This window comes from Branchiostoma lanceolatum, chromosome 6, assembly GCF_035083965.1.
Source record: "Branchiostoma lanceolatum isolate klBraLanc5 chromosome 6, klBraLanc5.hap2, whole genome shotgun sequence".
In the NCBI taxonomy this organism is placed as follows: Eukaryota; Metazoa; Chordata; class Leptocardii; order Amphioxiformes; family Branchiostomatidae; genus Branchiostoma; species Branchiostoma lanceolatum.
The window spans coordinates 12647377-12666360 of record NC_089727.1 but is presented as its reverse complement, the minus strand read 5'-3'; the positions used below and the strand labels follow the sequence as shown (position 1 = coordinate 12666360).

General features: G+C 41.6%; 1 protein-coding gene across 1 annotated transcript in view; it reads right to left on the bottom strand.

Moving 5' to 3' along the window:
• Positions 1–754: 754 nt before the first annotated feature.
• LOC136436668 (FRAS1-related extracellular matrix protein 2-like) overlaps positions 755–18984 on the bottom strand; it is a 121178-nt gene continuing 102948 nt past the window's right edge. The window contains exons 9-26 of the mRNA XM_066430849.1: positions 14284–14433; positions 13728–13937; positions 13176–13373; positions 12608–12772; positions 10858–11040; positions 10326–10609; positions 8353–8611; positions 7761–7874; positions 7364–7550; positions 6767–6974; positions 6317–6509; positions 5855–5959; positions 5406–5533; positions 4929–5063; positions 4518–4644; positions 4015–4202; positions 3281–3427; positions 755–3028 (exon numbers count right to left, since the gene is read on the bottom strand). Coding sequence (XP_066286946.1) covers positions 2522–3028; positions 3281–3427; positions 4015–4202; positions 4518–4644; positions 4929–5063; positions 5406–5533; positions 5855–5959; positions 6317–6509; positions 6767–6974; positions 7364–7550; positions 7761–7874; positions 8353–8611; positions 10326–10609; positions 10858–11040; positions 12608–12772; positions 13176–13373; positions 13728–13937; positions 14284–14433 — 3488 coding nt within the window. The 3' untranslated portion in view covers positions 755–2521. The remainder of the gene's footprint in view (positions 3029–3280; positions 3428–4014; positions 4203–4517; positions 4645–4928; positions 5064–5405; positions 5534–5854; positions 5960–6316; positions 6510–6766; positions 6975–7363; positions 7551–7760; positions 7875–8352; positions 8612–10325; positions 10610–10857; positions 11041–12607; positions 12773–13175; positions 13374–13727; positions 13938–14283; positions 14434–18984) is intronic.

Below are 18984 nucleotides of genomic sequence, written 5' to 3'. Positions count from 1 at the left end.
TTTTGGTCTAGCCTCCTGTACGTCTGGACTGTTATTTACACAAGCTCTCGCTGGGTGAGGGCAGTAATTTGGGTAGCGTTTGTATGTGTGTATGTAAATGACCAGCATAACTCCAGAAGACTTTGGACAACTTCTGTCATTTGGTAGAAAAGATGATCAACTGGTATGATTTAAAATCGGTGAGAAACACTCATGATACGTCAGTCAAAAATCATTTGGCGAAGGTATGAGGTTGTGGAACTTTATGTTATGTAAACCCTTATCTTCACGCAAGACTATTTACAAAAAATTTTGTTTTTATTTTTCTCCGCCCTGTCACTCCAATTTTTTTTCTGAAAAAATCCGAGAAGCAACAAATTAAATTGGTGTGGCCTTACAGTCAAATAACTTGTGCTTGTGTCTCATGACATGACATTTGTCGGGGTGTAGATTCATTTGCAAATCTTTTTGCCATTTATCCAGCATGTTAATGTCAGCCTGCAGAAGTGCATGATCATGGTCATTCTTTCAGTATTTCTCTAAATGACACAATCATCAGCGAAGTTGAGATTGTCTGCTAAGTCATTTATGTAGATATACAATAATAATGGGCCGACTAGTGCCCTGTGGCATGCCATGGCACCAGAGACTACTTCTGTCCACTCAGAATTTTCACCCCCAATCACAACCCTTCGCGGCTATTTAAGAAGTTGGTTACCAGATGTAACTGTAAGTTAAAAATGGTATAAAGAAAAGACACCATCAAACATGTTAGTCAACTCCAGTACAAAGTTTATTCTCTCATAAACTGCCCAGGTAGGGTGAAGTATATGATGGTTACCGGTAATGGGAAATCTGATTTGCATCATTAAACATTACCCATATAATACCATTTGACTGCCCAACCTTGATCTTGTAGCTGACAACAGGGTCCCTCCTTGACTTGTTTGAAGTCGTTTGCCAAAATGGAAAACAAGGAATTACGGATTTCTTCAAAATTGGGTTCCTAGAATCTTATGTACAGTGATTCCCCTTGACTTTTATACTGTCATGATGGTTTCTGATACAGGTCTCCCAAACTTGCTCACTTTTCTGTCAGTTTAGGATAGATCAGTATCTGTGTAAAACTCATAACTTAATGACTTGCTAAAGATGTTCAGATAGCTTTTGTGGCCCACAATGCCAACTAACTGTAGGGGAAAAACTTATGTCCGTGTAGGTAGTATTAACTACCCTTCCAATGCCACAGTGTACATGTACATTATAAGACTATAGCACCATAGGTTTGTTGATTACAAAAGAGTCAAACATTCCTGTGCCTCAGAGGCAGCTAGTATCTATAGGGAGATCCACATAGTAGAATCTCAATCATATTTGCTGAAACATTTATCATACAAAATAAACGACACGTAAACAAACAAAACTACAAAACTAGATCTAGACTTTGAGTTCAAAATAAAACACTCTGTGCAGATTTGCTACCTAAATGTGATACATCATATTAAAGAGGAGATGATTTTGCTGCTTAATATAAACACTACATCCTGCTCCACGAAGTTGCATATTGTCCTATTCACATCGTAATGTTTCTAGCTCTACATATATGAATACTGTGGTAATATTACAGCAGCATTGATTTTATAGTACACAAATACACGATGAATGTGCAAGTTTTCTGTATTGTAGTCTACATTTCAAGCAAATATTCAATAAGCAGTAAAAGATATATAAAAGACTGGCTTGAGCATAAAAAAGCACAAGTTAATAATGACAACATTATGCTAAAAATCACAATAATCATAAATTCCCTCGCACTGCGATGCAGAATCTTTTAGTCATGATTTAAATTTCAGTTGACAATATTGCAAGCTTAGATTGTCCACAGCGTTGGCAACTCAAAAGACTGTTGCAAGTGGCCAGCTACCTGAGAACAATGTTACACAATGTACAATCTTGTTGCATGATGTTACATTTATGTATCAACTTGTTACAATTCCAGGGGGCCACTATGTTGCCTGTAGAGTTGTTCATGGATGTTATCAATCTTAGATTTTCTTAAAAATTTACATTTTTCTTCTCATCATCAGTACATGAATACATTTAAATTCATATTAGTCAACTACCTGTCTGTGCATTCAACAAAGATGAATCTTGAGTATCTTGACCTTAACAGTGTTTTGGTAACTAAAAAAAGCAAGAAAATGAAAGTTTAGGACCAGGTTAAGATACCAGCATCTGACAACAAAAGATCTTGTTACCGTGCCTGCAAGTGGCACCGTTAGCTAATTGCATGATTTGTACTTCTAGATATGTTTAGTTTGGCTGAATGTATTAAAAGCTTGCATAATGTCAACAAAAAAACTGGAATAAAACATTCAAACAAAAAATTCAAGCGTGCTATTACCCACTTGCCTAGCATTGTACAATAGAAGCGGTTTAAAAATTGTTGTCTTTTACAAAAAGATACAGCCGACAATGCTACGCAAACTAGAATTAGCTGCAACTACTTAGAAATGTTCCTATATGTTTGCCTACACCGTTATCACACCTCAGAGGCATCTGTGTTTTGGCTAGGTGTGTTATAAACCGTTGTGATTGTCTTGGTTTCTGTGCGCTTTTTCCTCCTGCGGAATGCACACACTGCAAATATACAACAAGCAAGCAGGGCTACAGCGCATATTACAGCTGCTATTGGAATGTATGGAATCATGTTTTCTTTTTCGTTGGGCGACTTGTCGTAGCTTCCGTCTCCAGGTGCGATGTCGATCTGGTCGTCAGGTTCGTTGTACCGTCCCGTAGCGGTGAAGTTCAGGACCACACGGTGCAGGTTGGTGCCCATCCCGTCCTTTCCGATTTGTTCCACCTCTTCTGGCGGCGCGGTGCCTCCGTTAGAAGAACGGCGATGACGCGGTAGGGCGTTGGAGAACTCCTCATTGGCTGCGGCAATGCTGTGCATGGTGATGCTGCGTTTCCTCAGCCCTCTGTTTCGGTTTTCCTCGGAGCGGACGGTGTAGATGGCATGGATGAACCAGGTCCTTCCACTGGATACCTGGAGGGTGGAGTAAGAATCACCATGTATCATTTTAACTGCCCTTAAATTTGGCAGCAATTTGGCTTTTCCAAACAAACAAACAAAAAGGAAAAATATCTCGGATACATTTCATGTTGCTCTCTGACAAGATACTTCAGCTAGAAAGAAGAAGGCAGAAGAGGTAACATTAGTTGCAGTGATAACATTAAAACATTATATTTCCTTCCTTTTCGGAGTGTATCAATCAATCAACATAACTCAAACCCTAACCTGGAACAGAGGTGTAGCGTCCATCCTAAATCCATCAGACCCCGCCTGGTTTGCCAGCGAAGCTGCCGCTGGGTCGTCGATCGCCAGGATCGCGTTGAAGGGAACACTGCCCCACTCTTCCACCACTGTGTTCGGTGCTCCCTTGTCCTGTGGAAAGGAGGTACAGCATTGTAAACCCAGCAAACACACAACAGTATACATATACATGAAAGTACATTTAGTGATAAAATTAAAACCATGCATAGTTGAACTGCTATTTGTTCAACAATATTCAGTGAGGATGAGAGAGAACTACTAGGGAGCCAATTGCGTAGAAGCTGTTTAACTTTTCAAGTTGAACAAAGAAAGACACCAGCTGTGCTATAGGATGGGCAGGATACACAGGAAAAACCAAACTTATACTTAATATACTAGTATACATGTTCTTAGATAGAACTACCCAGATCGTCTCTGAAACCGCCATTATACAGTTTGATACAATTTGACTTCATTCTGTAAAATTTGTCAAACAACATGTGTAAATAGAGTACTAGATGTTACCTTCTCACATGTACCTTCCCTTCAGTTTTAATTTCCCATGAATGAAAAAGCTTTGTGAATGCTCCAACTTGAGTAGACTATGTATGTATGAAAATGCTCTCCTATATCTACGATTCCTAGTTTCTCTACTATGAAGTAGTCAACGTGAATCAATTACATGAATCAATGCTCAACAATGTTCAAGCTGCCCTTACCACGACTTTCATGGTGTGCAGCAGGTTGGGAGACTCGGCCACACATCCATACTCGCCCTCATCAGGGCTGTACTTGGGCACGTAGCCCTCGCGCCCCGTACACAGGTAAACCTTCTCGATGGTCAGGAAGAAGGAGTCGCCCAGGTTCTGTACCGGGTCCACCATGATGCGACCGAACATGGTGTCACCTGGATGGGATTGAATATATACACGTTGATCACTATTACATTCCTAACCAGTCAAGGAGTACTGCTAAGGACTAGCCAGACTGAAAGATTTTGCCAATTGGACACAAGGGCAATTCTCTTATCAATAAGTGTAGTGAAAGTGAACAAAAAGTGGTTGTTCCTAAGCATAGCTTCAAAGACTTAATGTCAGCTCTAAAGGACTCAAAACGGTAAATGGTAAAAAGGGAAAGCACACAAAACATGATGCCAAATTCCTTCTCCTTAAGCAACAATTTGTTCTTAACAGCCTAAGCTGAGAAGAGGTTTGTCACACACCTGCAGCGAAAGCGGTGTCGCTGCCCTGCCCGAAGCCCATGGATCCGTCAGACAGCCAGAGGGAGCGCTTAGCCAGCAGGTGGAACTGTGTGTCCAGACTGAACTCTGTGGCAACAGGGTCCGACACCTGGCAGGGGTGCACAATGGTTTAATGAGAATTGAATCAATATACCACAATAATTCTTCAATGACATGTAACTGATCGACATTACTCAGAATAAATAGCACATGGTAAAACCGTATTCATACTAAAAACATTGCTTTATACTAAATCATTGATTTAACAATATCATTAAAAATGTGCATGAAATAATCAATGTACATAATTGAAAACCATTTGTCCAACATGACTTGAATTTCATGCCCTTGTAGAATGACATCTACAATGTACTGTACATGTAGTTCCCATACCTGTTGGAAGCGCACGTCCATGTCGAAGGTGACAGGTTCCCGTGGCGTGCAGACGACCGGCACGCTGTAGGTCTGGTCAGTAGTGGTGGTGCAGGGAACCAGCTTGATCTGGTACGTCCCTGAGTAGTCTCTTACCTACATGCAAAGACATTGAATAAACAATATTCAATCTAACATTGCTATAATCAAGGTTAAGAAGTTTAATCTCACATCTCTTCCTTTAAATTTCCGAAATTCTAGAAAGGACATCACTTGAAAATACAATAGCATATTTTGCCTGCATTAAGATAAAACTACATATTCAGTCAACATGTACATGTGACAATGAAACCCATAGTGACAATGAAACATACAAAAAACATGTAGCTGAGGAGTCATTTGGAAATTTAAGAAATCAAAGGCATTACTTGCTAGTGCCTTTTTCTTGTTCTGACGAGTTATTAATATCATACTCATAGAGAATAACATTTGACTTACAGCATAGTCGGAGGTGAACTCCCACTCCTGGTTGGGCTGGTTGAAGGTCGTCTCGCTGCGGATGTTTTCCAAGGTGAAGGTCAAACGATCATTCTCTCCAGACATCACCATTGAGGTCAAGGGCGTTCCTAGGTGAAGAAACAATTTTGTTAGATCGACACTGGAAACAGCAGGCCATGACACAGAATGGGGAATGCTATGTCCATGGTTCTGAAATGGTAATCCACTATTCACCACACCACCTGCCACTGCCTGAGTGAAAGTACAGCAAAAGCACAAGGCAAAACACTACAATGAAAACTGTGGAAAGCAATCTAGTAATACCACAATAAGTAAGACCATTATCAAAAAGGAAGGTGCCATTATAAAATGGCCAGATAGTCCCAAATACAGAAGAGGTCACTATCTTAACAAGAGTTGTTTTGCAAGTTGAACATTTCATTCCCTACCTGGATGATCCAGGACAAACTGTCCCCTGAACCTGGCCTCTGTCCTGAAGTTGACGACCAGACGCCCGTCCTCACGGATACGCATGCCAGTTGGGTACAGGTAACCTGGGGGGTACATGTTAAACAGAGCATCAAGTATCAACCTTTACCTACTTTTTACACCATCTATACTTTTTACACAGAAAAATGTCTACAAGTAGAAAATTTTGTGAATAAAAAGGTGACTTACATTACCAAAAAAATTAACATACGAACAATCAGCACTTTATTTATTTCAACTTTTCCAGATTCTATTGTGTGCTTAGAAAAATCTTTCAAATATACACTCAAGATTACAGTTGACTGTAACCTTGCATATCTTATCACCTGGATGTCTAACCTTCATCAACCATCCAAATATATGCTTCAGTACTTCAATAACATAAAGAGAGAGATCCCAATGAGTAAGACTCGAGACCCTACCTTGTAGCTGTGCCTCTGGAGGTGCACTTATGCCGTCCTGCCACAAGATGGCGGTGTCGTACACAAACGTGAGTCTGAGCTGGGACTGCAGGTCGAAGTGCTGCCAGCCGCCCACCGCGGCGGGAGAGTGGAAGATGTAGGACACATACAGGGGCACACGGAGGGTCACATAGGACTGCACCAGGTTCAGCACCTGGGGGGGAAGCACACAAACATGTTAGACATCCAATATTGGCAATCTCTCCACCATAGCAAACACTGTACAGTGCATTACAGCAGCAGTGGGTGTGTAAGCATCTGTAACTATGTAGCCGGTATAATCGCTCTTCAGCACAGCACACCAGCTTTGAATTCGCAGGCCCGCGGAGCAGCAGTAGCTGGTTATATTACACTGAATGTCTGGTCACATCTAACTTTTCAACATACAACAGCTAGCATTGTTTCTCTCACCTGTCCGTCAGTTCCGATCTGTCCCCCACAGCTTGTAAGCAGCTCGGACATGTCGTAGTACGACACAAACTCCCACAGACAGGACTCCAAGTCCAGGTTACGGTAGAAGCGCAGGGCCTTCTCCCCCCGCAGGCCCGAGCTGTACTGGTACGGCTGCGTCTCGCCAACGATGTTTGGGTTCTTTGTCTCGTCAGTGATGAAACCATATCTGAAAGAAGAAGAAGGAAATGAAGTCAAGATCTGTACTGCAGCATCTCTAATTGTTTCTCCATAAACCATGTGTTTGGAGGAGAAACTTGGCTCCCTATAAGGCTCCAGTCTTAGCTGTTTCCTCTTAAATGACTTTCCTATCTCAAACCATTCTACAGCAACTTTTCCTACAACTTTTAAGAAAAAGGGAACTTTTAAGAAAAACGTTTCTGCAATGGTCTTGATATATCAACAGGAACACCTTTTAAGCATTCATGTTTCAGTGATGCAACTACATGTAATATTTCACCCAACATGAACTGACATTCATACATGTACACAATGTCATGTTGATCATCATATCAAGCAAAACATCCTACAATAGCAATATGCAGACGTGCACATTACCTGGTGTCCACCTCATCATAGTCCAGCAGGTTGGAGCACTTGTGCAGCCCGATGCGCGTGCCGTCCTGACTCAGGGTGATCTCGAAGTTGGCCAGCTCCTGAGTAGAGATGACCGGCAGCATCCCGTCGATGTGGGGCATGGTGACGGACAGGCGGATCAGGTTAGGGTGGTCAGGGTCCTCCGCTCCTGAGGACAGAATGTAACATACATGTTGGTGACCTGTTTTCTGTATTTTTTACTTCATTGCACTGTAGAGACAGAAGGCAACAATCTCCCTATCCAACCTCTGCTTGCTAACAAACAAGCAAATGGAAATCAGATTTTCACAAACTGTATTTTATCTGTGACTCTGAAGATCTATTCACCTGGCACCATTGTACCTAAACATGTGTTTACCTGTGTATCTCATCTTGGCAGTGAAAGGATCGGCCCCGATGGTTCCAGCCACCCTCTGCTGACACAGACCCTCTGTACTGCTGATGGTCACAGGCTCACTTGTGGACTCCAGACCTGGGACAGGAAATGGCAATGTTTTGTGAGAACAACACAGTAAAAATTGCCCTCATATACTCTTCAAGTTTCATACTGTGAACCATCTCTAGAATAGAAACTGTTTGTTAAATATATGTAAAAGGGGAGGACCAAAGACTATATTTGCAGCCGAGAAAGAAAACACGGAAATGACAGCAAAATCATGCTTGAAGATGACATGTCCTGATACACAGAGTACAGATCCCTTAAAGTTGAGTTGAAACTATAAAAGCCTAAGGGGTTGCATGTCATGGCCATACTGGGACAGATTCAAAAGTGGAATGATTGTAGATATACAGATAACTGAAGGGGGAAACAACAGCACTTTGATAACAGACAGCACTTTCTAAATTTGTCAATGTGTGCCTCCCCCATCTCCTCAGAAGCATCCCCACTGTGGGTCTGTCCTTGGTGCTGAAACAGGTATCATTATGTACTGTGCTGTTGTAATACATACCCGGATCTCCATCACCGTTCACTGCTCTAGCCACACACTGCACACGACTGTTAGGACCGAAGTAGATGCTGTCCAGGGTGATCTCCCGCGTGCTGGTGAAGTATGTGGTCGATTCCACGTCTCGCAGCCGATTGGTCACTCCGTCCTGGCCGCTCGGGGCTGACACTCGCCAACGGTACCTGGTCAGGGTTTCGTTGATATTCTCGGTGGTACAGAGTGATCCGGTCTTGTCGTAATCAGAGAACTTGGGATTGCAGGCCTGGAGGGTGGAAGGATGAAATATGTTTTCTTTGTTTAGGCTGAGAGTCAAATAACAGAAGTGTGAAAGGTCCAAAAAGACAGAATATTTAAAAAGAAGAATTTCAAGTACTTTTCAGTAGAATGATTTGCCTTCAGGGATGAATATGAATAAGTGCAATAATATGAATATTGTGCAGTTTTCCATTATGATATAACAGTAAGTTACGAGCAAGAACAGGAATGTAAGCCTTCTCTATTAATTATCATCAAATGCAATACAGTCAAACCTGCCCAAGGCGACCACCCGGCGGACCGAGCAAAAATGGTCGCGATGGACAGGTGGTCGCCATGAAGAGGATTCCACTCACATGTTTCCAGGTCGAGGTTTTCAAATACAGAACGTAAATGGATGGAAAATTATGTGAATTTAGACAGCGCGATCCCCGCCAGGTTCAATTCTCATTGACAGAAAGATCCTACAAAAATTACATTTTCCGTTATCGTTGTAATAATTGTATGCCGCTACATCGTGAACACATTTTTGTCATAATTTTGACTACAAAACAATGGCTACAAATCGATGCCTCGCAGCGCCCTCCCGCATTCACACGTTACATTGAATAATACACACACACACGCACATCATCGAAGTTTTAAGGCCTAAGACAAATCCCTAGAAAACACCTGCTGGCCGCAGCCTTTTTTGGGGCGCCGACCGCTGGATAAAAGGGGCAAAAAGTTTTTGATCTGACAACTAAAGATGAAAACGGAACGGTGTGATTTCGTCGCGCCGCCAAGCTCTGTGCGACCGCATCGAAAGGTATTAGTCAGTGCAGCAGAACGCACAGCGTCCAATAAAGGTTTGTGAGATTCATGGAAATAAAAAGAAAATAAGAATATTAATCTTCATAAATAACTAGAGTATTCGTAAATGTTCATACACAAAAGCATCGTGTTTTAGAAAGGTCAGCGGTACGCCAAATCCGGGCCGCCCCAAATCCAAGATGGCGTCGGGACCGAGGAACAACATTTCTCGCCCGATGTTTTGCCCGCCGCGAAGTCATTTTGGCGGAGTTTAGTAAGACACAGACACATTTTTGTTGAAAATACAAGAAATAGATAGTAATTTCTGTGAAATCTGACTTTTTGACGCCATGCACTACATATTCGTTCTGAAAATTGAGTTTAAACCGAACTGAGTTTGCGGTAAACTATAAGATTACGATAGGCACAACAACATCACAAACATTTGTCTTTACAATGTTTATAGGGGGAACGTTTTATTAAAACACTTCATGGAGGAATCGATGCTATAACATTGCTATTCCATATATTTTTGTCCTTATTTTTGTCCTTCAAAGTCTTGAAAACATTTCCGTGAAATCCGACAGCAAAATGATCCGATGTCACCACACGCTTGAAAATTAGGCGGCCGCCATGGGCAGGGACTGTGCTCTGTGCGGTCCCAATTCGTGGCGGTCGCGGTCGCGTTGGACGGGTGGTCGCCTTGGGCAGGCAGCTTAATGCTTGTGCCTATGGGGAAAATTTTCGGGACCGAGAAAAAGCGGTCGCCATGGCCAGGTGGTCGCGTTGAAAAGGTGGTCGCCTAGGCAGGTTTGACTGTATCAAGAATTCTTTTCAATTTTGACATCGATTTTCACTGAAAAAAAAACAGTATAATCTATATAAATCCTGGGACAACACTAGAAGTAAACAATGCCGTGATTACTCACAGTGACACAGACGACAGGGTAGCCTGCTGCCGGTTTGTCGCGAGCGTCGGCCATGTCGTCGTAGTCCATGAGCGACACGACCTGCGGAGGCGACGGGAAGGTGACGTCCGCCATCCTGTTCATCTCTTCGATGTAGATGATCGCCTTCTTGTCTCGCGTCTCAGCGATCATGTTCCTGTCGTTCTTCAGAAGGACCGTGAAGGATTCTCTCATTTCACGCTCACCGTCGTAAAGGACTTCCACCTCAATGATCCTTTTTGTAACGTTCTTCCCAAACTTCACCTCTGTGAGAAAGGGTATGGACCAAATTGGTATGTCATAAAAACCAGTTGCTACTTGCAAAGTGTTAGGCAAAACTACAGTGTTGGCTTGTATTTGTGTCTTTATTTTTTTTTTAAACTTGTTATTAAGCACTAGTATATAAAACTGGGCCTACATACAATAACTGTAATGTATGGTATTCAATTTGATACTGTAGTGTGACTCATTTATCTATTTATTTGAAGTTACCACAAGATTGAAGGGAACCTACCCATGGACAGTGGCAGGTAGTCCAGACCAGACTTGGCAGACCCGTCCTTGGTGTGTACTCGAACAATGGAGGTTTTGGAGCTGTCTCCTGTTCGGATGACTGGGATCTCCACAATGGCAAACTCATCATCAAACTTGGGCTCGTTGACTGTGAACTTCACCTGGCCCAGCCTAATGATTGGTTCTATGGGGTAGAAATAATAGATATTACAACTGAGGAAAATGGAAACTTTGAATATCAAACTGGGTGCAACATTAGCTAAAAGGTACCAATCAAAGAGCTGCATGTAATATCACATGTGATAGATACGAGTGCCTTAGATATGAGTAGCTAAACACAATATTGCTAGAAAACCTGTAAAAGTGAGCCTTCAGTGACTTGATGTCAGCAAAAGTGCCAAGGCTGCATGTACATCTTAGTACAGGGTGCGAAATACTTTTTTGAGCCAGGTTGCACGGTGTGCAACCTGGGTAGAAAGCTAGGTTGCCCGTCAGAATTTCAGGTTGCCCCACCTAAAATTCACTGATTTCTTGAAATTATATTTTGTAAGTAGTACTACATAGTATTACATAGCCTTTAACAATATAACTGGTGCTTAAATGTGCTTTTGTTTCAAAATAAAATTCAATGATATACAATGTAAATAAAACACCACAACCCACAACAAACTTATACAATTCATGTGTAACACAGCTATTTTCTTAGTACAAATAAATCCTTTTTTCAACCCCCATAGACTTTTTGCTTTTTCTGCTCTAGGAAGAGTTACACTGCAATAGTTACACTGCAATAGGACTTGTACCTGTACATTATTCTCATCCCTCACATAAAAGTTGCTACTGGGCATATTTTCAAAATCTAATAAAAGTGCCCCCGGAATAAAATTACCTATATTTCTTATTGAAAAAGTCACAGGTGAGTTATTAATGATATACATGTATGATAATCACAAGATAAATACAATTATAGTCTATGTCATTATCCAGTTTTTATCTCACTGTCACAACATTTTAACAACTTTGCTTATTCTATAATCATTGTTGCCAAGTAAAGATTTTTTAAATCCCAGCTTATTATTAGTAAAATGGCTCCATCTCCACTTCTGCAATTTTTAATTTTGCTCCAAAAAAAGCACACCAGCAACATTTCGCCCATAGAAATACATAGCAACTCAAACACTGCCCTCTACCAGTTGTTGCTGGTATTGCAGATGACACGTCATTACTCTCGCGCAATCACGCGATATCCAGCGAGAGTCGATGAATTCAACATGGCGGCAAAGAGCCGAGCGCTGAGCCGCGCTCTCTTTCCGACGAATTTTGCGTTTCAGGCACATTAAAACAGGTTGACTATGGATGCAAACGAGTGAAAAAGTATCGGTAACTTTATTAACTTGTTTAGTTGGGGGTCGATTTATATTTTTGGTTTGAAAATTTACGAGACTGAGAGCGAGTGTATGTGCACACCACACGTGTGTGTGAGCTTCCTTGGTCCAATTATTTTCTACTTCGTCAAGTAATTGCCGCAAAATCGATTTCTCCGGCCCAAAATTCAGGTAGCGCACCGCGCAACCTGGGTTAAGAGATAAGTTGCGCCAACCGAAATATTGTTGCGCTGCGCAAGTGCGCAACCGGGTATTTCGCACCCTGTTAGTACCAATCAGCAATCAATCGCTACACTAACTGCTCTATTGCCTTTTCAAAGCAGCTCCAAATAAACTCTGCAAAAGAGTCTAGATGGCTGTACTTACTGTCTTCTTCATCGTGGACCTTGATGAGGGTCTCGTTCTGAGCCCCGATGGAGGCAGCGAGGGCGGAGTCGCTGGATGGGGAGCCCAGGACCAGGCGGAACTGCTCCTCCTCCTCGTAGTCTGTGTCGTTCACCAGGATAACCACACATGGCTTCTCCTTCTCACCTGCAGGGGGCAAAGGGCGATCAGTACAGTTAGTGACGCAACAAGGTGATAGAACTGAAGATAGTGCTAAAACATGCCAAAGACTTCACTGATCTGCTATATTTATCTTTGTATATATAACATGATGTGCTTCAATGGATTACGACTAATAAAACAAATCAAAGCAAATGTAACGTATCTTCACTTTGCAACCAGGGACATGAAAAATCAGCTTGTTATTCACATAATACAAACTGACAACATAATTACCTTTTAAATCAACAAAGCACTAAGAAAACATACAAGTACACATTCAATTAAATGGGTATTTGAAAAGTAGGCCTTACATGAGAAAGGTTTGTTGGTTGAACAGACAATCGAAACAGTAGGAGATTATTGTAAGAGCTGAATATACAATTCTCACCAGCTTCAAATGTGATGATGGAGTCGTCAGTGTTAGGTCGCTCATCGTAGTCCATCATGACCTGCGCCGTGTGCTGCCGCGTGTAACACCTGACCGTGGAGGCGTGGCTTACGTCGCCCGTCCTCACCACCATCACCGTCACATTCCCATCACTCTCCTCCGCATGGTACTCAGGCTTCGCAAATGACATCATTGGCACTGGAGAGCGACACAAGAAACATTGTTTAAAACTTACGTTTCATGATAGCAGGTCTACTTCCACTGAATACTATAGCAGAGAGCACTGCATTCTGCCTGTTAAGCTGTTGATTATAGCTCAATATGAAGAACAGTAGTCACTATTCTCCTCCTTGTTTGGTTTAAGAATCATCTACTCTTACTTGAAATAGATGAGCTAAGATACTTCTTGATCTGATGCCAATCATTACTTGACACCAAGATGAAACCAGATGAAACAGAAACCAGAAAAACAACTATTACTACATATGTTAATACTATTTTTCTCTTCAAAGAGAATTACAACTATGGTACATCTAAAACACAGACACTTACAGTCGGACACAGAGTCGTTGATGACCACAGTTGTCCTGCTGGGCTCCCCGAGCGCAGCGTTCATGGGCATCCTCAGCACCAGGTCAAAGGTCTCCGGCCCCTCCAGTACGGGCTGTCCCAGGTCGTCCAGGATGGTGATCCGTACTGTCTGCATCGTCACGCCAGGTGGGAAGTCCAGGTTCTTACTGATGCCGACATAGTCCTGACCAGCTGTGGCGACAGATATAATATATCAGTCTATATTGTACAAGAAAATAATGTAGATCTTATCATGCTACAGGCTCATCCATAAACTACATACATCTGCAAGATCACTTTGGGGGCGGGATTAATCCAGGCTCTTCCTTGATACCTACATAGTCCTGACCAGCTGTGAGGACAGATATGATATATCAGTCTATATTCTACAAGAAAATTCGGTACACTATACTGTAACACTGCTACAGTAACACTGGTTAATCCATAGATACATAATGAAAGATAAAAACATAACATTAAAAACTTCAGAGACAATAAAAAAGGAAGTATATTGGAGGATATGTAGTGTGTTGCTTACATTCAGCCGACTGCTGGCTGGTCTTGCGTGAGCGGACGGTGACGGAGGCAGTCTTGGTGAGGTCGGTACCTGTCCTCCACACCTGCACCTCCACATACCCATCACTCTCATCCACACGGTACTCCTCCTCGCTGAAGTAGAACACAGGCTCTGTGGAGACAGGAAGAAAATTTAACCAAAATAAACACACAAGCATCTGTCAGAGAAAAATTAAGGGTTAGAAAACTTATTATGATATGGTGCAAATTAAAAGTCTAAAATTTGCTTTAGGGGAAAGGATACAAAGAAATTTCTCCTCTAATATTTGTAAACTGTATCTCCCTAATATACACATACCACACTACTGGCATGGACAGTATCAAAGTCACGTACAGTAGATGGATTTGTGACAATCACCAGGGTATCAGCTATATCTACATGGTTCAACAGGGATATGAACTTAACATGCAACCCAGACTAAACTAAACCTGCAGATGGCATATTTGTTATGCTTAGCATGGGGATTTCCAGTCCCCTGAAAACTTCACGGAGGATTACCAGGATACAAGCATGTCCTGTGTGCGGATCAAAGATCCCTCTGCGATCCCAATGTGCTGACTAGAGATTCCCTAATTGGTTCAGACACTGAACAACCAACAGGCAAAGAACATGAGATTTGACATGTCTGCACACAGCTAGTTTTGTAGCCCCACTGGGTTTAATTAAAAGTCAATTCCGGTGTCAAGCTCACCTACCAGGGGAGGAAGTATGGCAGACATTAGAATGTTGAAGGTCACCATTAAAAATGCCCTTCATGAACTTGATATTGGAGGAACATCTCTATTACATGACTTCATCTGGATAATATGAACTTGAAGTGTTCCTTAGTTTAAAGGTCCTGCACTACCACACTTATTTTTCACTCCAATGTTTTCAATTTACATCTCTGTCATACCTGTTCTTGCAAAACTAGCTTTTTTTTATTGCTTCAGTGAAATTCATGTGACCAGGGTTACATGTATGTAGGATGTAGCACATATGTTATCTAAGGCAGGAATACCACCATTCCTATACAATTCTTTCTGACTGATTTATAAGGCAGTAGTTAGCCTCCTGGGGTGAAGTTCAAAGCTGTGAAATTATCAACATATCTCTCTGGCCAGGGGCATGCCATGGGTCAACTCAAAAATGTTATAGAGTGCCTGACATGCCCTTAGGTTAATATATTCAGCTATAGTCATATATCAAAAGGGCCACCTTAAAATGTCTAAGCTGAAGGCCAGTGGGGTTAATGGTAGCTATTTTCTGAAGTAGCATAACTTGAAAGAGTAATCTTGTGTAAAACCTGGTACCTTGCTTCATAACCCATTGCTACCTGCACTACCCATCCAAATTGCTAGGGATCCTTTTTTGACCACTGGTGCTGAACCAACACCATAAACACAAGATTGTATAAAACAGCTTTTATACTAAGTTATAGATATAATAGGCATGTTATGCATAATAGAAACCACAATGATATTTTCATCCAGAATGTTGAAACCTTGAAGTGCACATTATAATCCATATGTAATCTCGTTTTGGGTAAGTATGAATTACAGTATTACAACCAACGGGCGTGTGAACAGGCAGAACTCCACTTTATCCTTCTAAAGAAAAGAAGCTATCTAGCTGGGCAAGGCAGTTACCCTCAAACAGACCTAACCATGTCTTTATTTGCCTTAAATGTATCCTTTCCAAACAGCCATGGCCTCTTGCCCCTGTCCAAATATCTTTGTGTAGTTCTACCTGATCTTAATTTCTCCTCTTCTGTATCAACTTCTTTAGCTACTCATGTCTGTCATAATATGTTTGCTTATTCACACTGACTGTTGTATAACAGCCAGGCAATATTAAGTCTTTAGTATTTGTTTTTCATCCATCAAAGTCACTGTTACAAGTCACTGCTTTGCTTCTAAGCCAAGGACATCTCTCTCTCCCATTGTTACCTTGTATACCTGCATTCATGTTATCACTCAACAGGTGCCCCCCTGGCCAGCAGGTGTGCCCTAACAGCCACACCTGTCTGTGTTTACCTGCTCGCACTGATACATTGTAACAAACCGAGAAGGAAACATTGATACAACATAATCAAACAATACCCACCAACGGTCCTGTCCATGCCACCAGACACAATACCTCCTACAACTCAGTACAGATAATTCCCACCATGATCAGAATTCCTCAACGGATATTGACTCCTAAGTAATTCATTAGTGGAATATAAAACCTATTCTTGGGCAATTATGTACAGTACATGAAAGTGTGCATTACAATCACCACTACTTCTTTTCAATCACCTACACTGTAGCTGCCTTTGATCTTTTTAAAACCACCAAGGTAAACATAAAGTGTTGAGAGACCAGTTCTCTGAACCTAAGGACTAATTGCTGCAGTACTCCCCATGATCAAATGATGGCGCTGCAGCCGCCTTACAGACTTTTCTGGCTTGAAAAGATTTGAGCCTGTCTCCTCCATATCTCATTATTCTAGGGTAGAAAGAAGCAACTTGTACAAGAAAGCATGGACAGTTTGTAGAATTCTAGCGGTCATACTACTGATTTGTTCTGGACAAAGGTTCAATCAAAGTGGTGCAAACTGTCTACTTCACTCTCCTCAGAGATGCATTTTTTTCCAGCTCTAAACATCTAAAACCTGTGATAGTGTCCAACACCATGGATCTGTACTAGACCCATAACAGCCTCAGCCTCTGTAAAGATACAAACATATAGGACAACAACAACAAAAAACGCGGAAATTTTGAAAGAAAGAAACAGAACCTAGAAGACCAGGTCCTAAGGGCAAGGAGATTTTCTACTTTGAGTCTTTTTATCTGAGCAATGTTGACAATTTGTCTACAAGGTAGGTGCCTCTGAGGTGCCCAAAATAGTTTCACAACAGCAAGAGAAATGTTCTCCTTGTATCTCCAGCACGTGAACCATACATGACCTGCAGTATCCAGAGATGTGGGTCAGGTGACACGTCTGACCTTTCACAGAATGGAAGATGAAGTACTCCTGATGGCACAAACTACCAAACACTGGTTTGCCTTCCTCCCATTGTCCAATCACAACTGTGTGCATTGTGATAAGCAAACTTCCTCCAAACAGAGAAGGCTGTCTAAAGATTCATTAACTGTGTTAATTGCGCTAATGAGCCGGGCATACTGATGTCTGTGCTGCACCAGATATCAGCCCTTTCAGGAAGTCAGGGAAGGGTTATCTGTGGCACTTTCTTAAGTGACAATTTCTTAACTTAAACAGGAAACAAGGCCTTGGCTGTCACCTTCCACCACAGGCTGAACTTATCACACTGACGTTACTCAGTTTGATAAAGACTTGAAGGACCTTTGATGTACTTGTATCTAAGGAATCAGTGCCAATAGGTTAACATTACAACCACAATGAGGGACTGTCTTTGAGTTTAGAGCCAAGATAGGACTAAAAGCGGAAAACAAAAAATTGGATGCAAAGCCGACAAAAATCTTCCAGTTTCTTCAACAATATCAAGAGTTTGGGGGATTGGTGGAAAAACCTGTCTAGTCCGGACAGTTACTGAAAACCAAATCTTATGTTAATTAAAAAGGCTTAAATTCCAAAAGGTTTTCATAAGTCATTCCCACCAATTCAACTTTTCTTCTCCTATTTTGTCATTTTGGTGTCCTGAACTTACTTGAGCAGGCCTTCGTGTGTGGACAAAGGAATTAGGTCAAGCACGCAGCACTAACAGAAGTCCACTTGGTCAATTGAAGATAGAAAATTTCAAGTACCCTCAGCTCTCCTATCACAATAACTGGAGAGGCCATGTTTCCTGTCAGGCCTAGTCTACTGGAGCCACAGGCAGCCAGGGTGTCTACCTACCAACCCTCAGGGGACGTCAACATGTAAACATATACAAACAAACAATTACTTAGCATCAACATAAGGGTGACATGTACGAGGAGCAATATTTTTACTGCTCAAAAACTGAAATTTTTTTGACAGGGTTCATAGAAACTTCTCCTTTCCCCATTTTTTACAAACCTTAGGACATTGTATAAAGAATATGCTACAATAGTAAGATGCTTTGTATCATATGGCACCTTGTGGTAATCCGCTTCTAAACCCCTCTGTTTGTATACATGTTTTTCTTAAACATTTTTCACATACTATTTTTAGTTAAAGTGTTTAAACTCAAGAAACACCAACAGATTGACAATTTCTAGAGACAGTTTTCTAAATGTATGTTTTGTTCCCAACACTTAAAGACTTTAAGGTTGTTGTAACAGTTAACATTGCAAATAAATTATAGAAGATATTTTGTTGTAAACAAATTCCAGAGGCAGATTGTGTTTTGGTCCAGTGTAGGTCTTCCCATTTCACTTGGACCATTGAGCTTCTATGTGGTCAACCATGATGATCAAGTGAACCACAGTATCAAACATAGTCAGTAAGTGATATCAACATTTTCTGCCAACCATGCCTTACTTCTGTTTTTAGTTTTCATGTCCAACAACCAAGTGATGAAATTAGACCGGCCCTGCCCCCCAGCGCCAAATGAGTGGTGCACACGCCTGAGATGTCCGCTGATATCACTTGCAACTCCACAACTGAAGCCATTATCACTGCCAGCGATGCTATGTGCATTATCTGATGGACAGTCAAAACAGCTCAAACTCATGGACACACAGACATCAGCAACTTC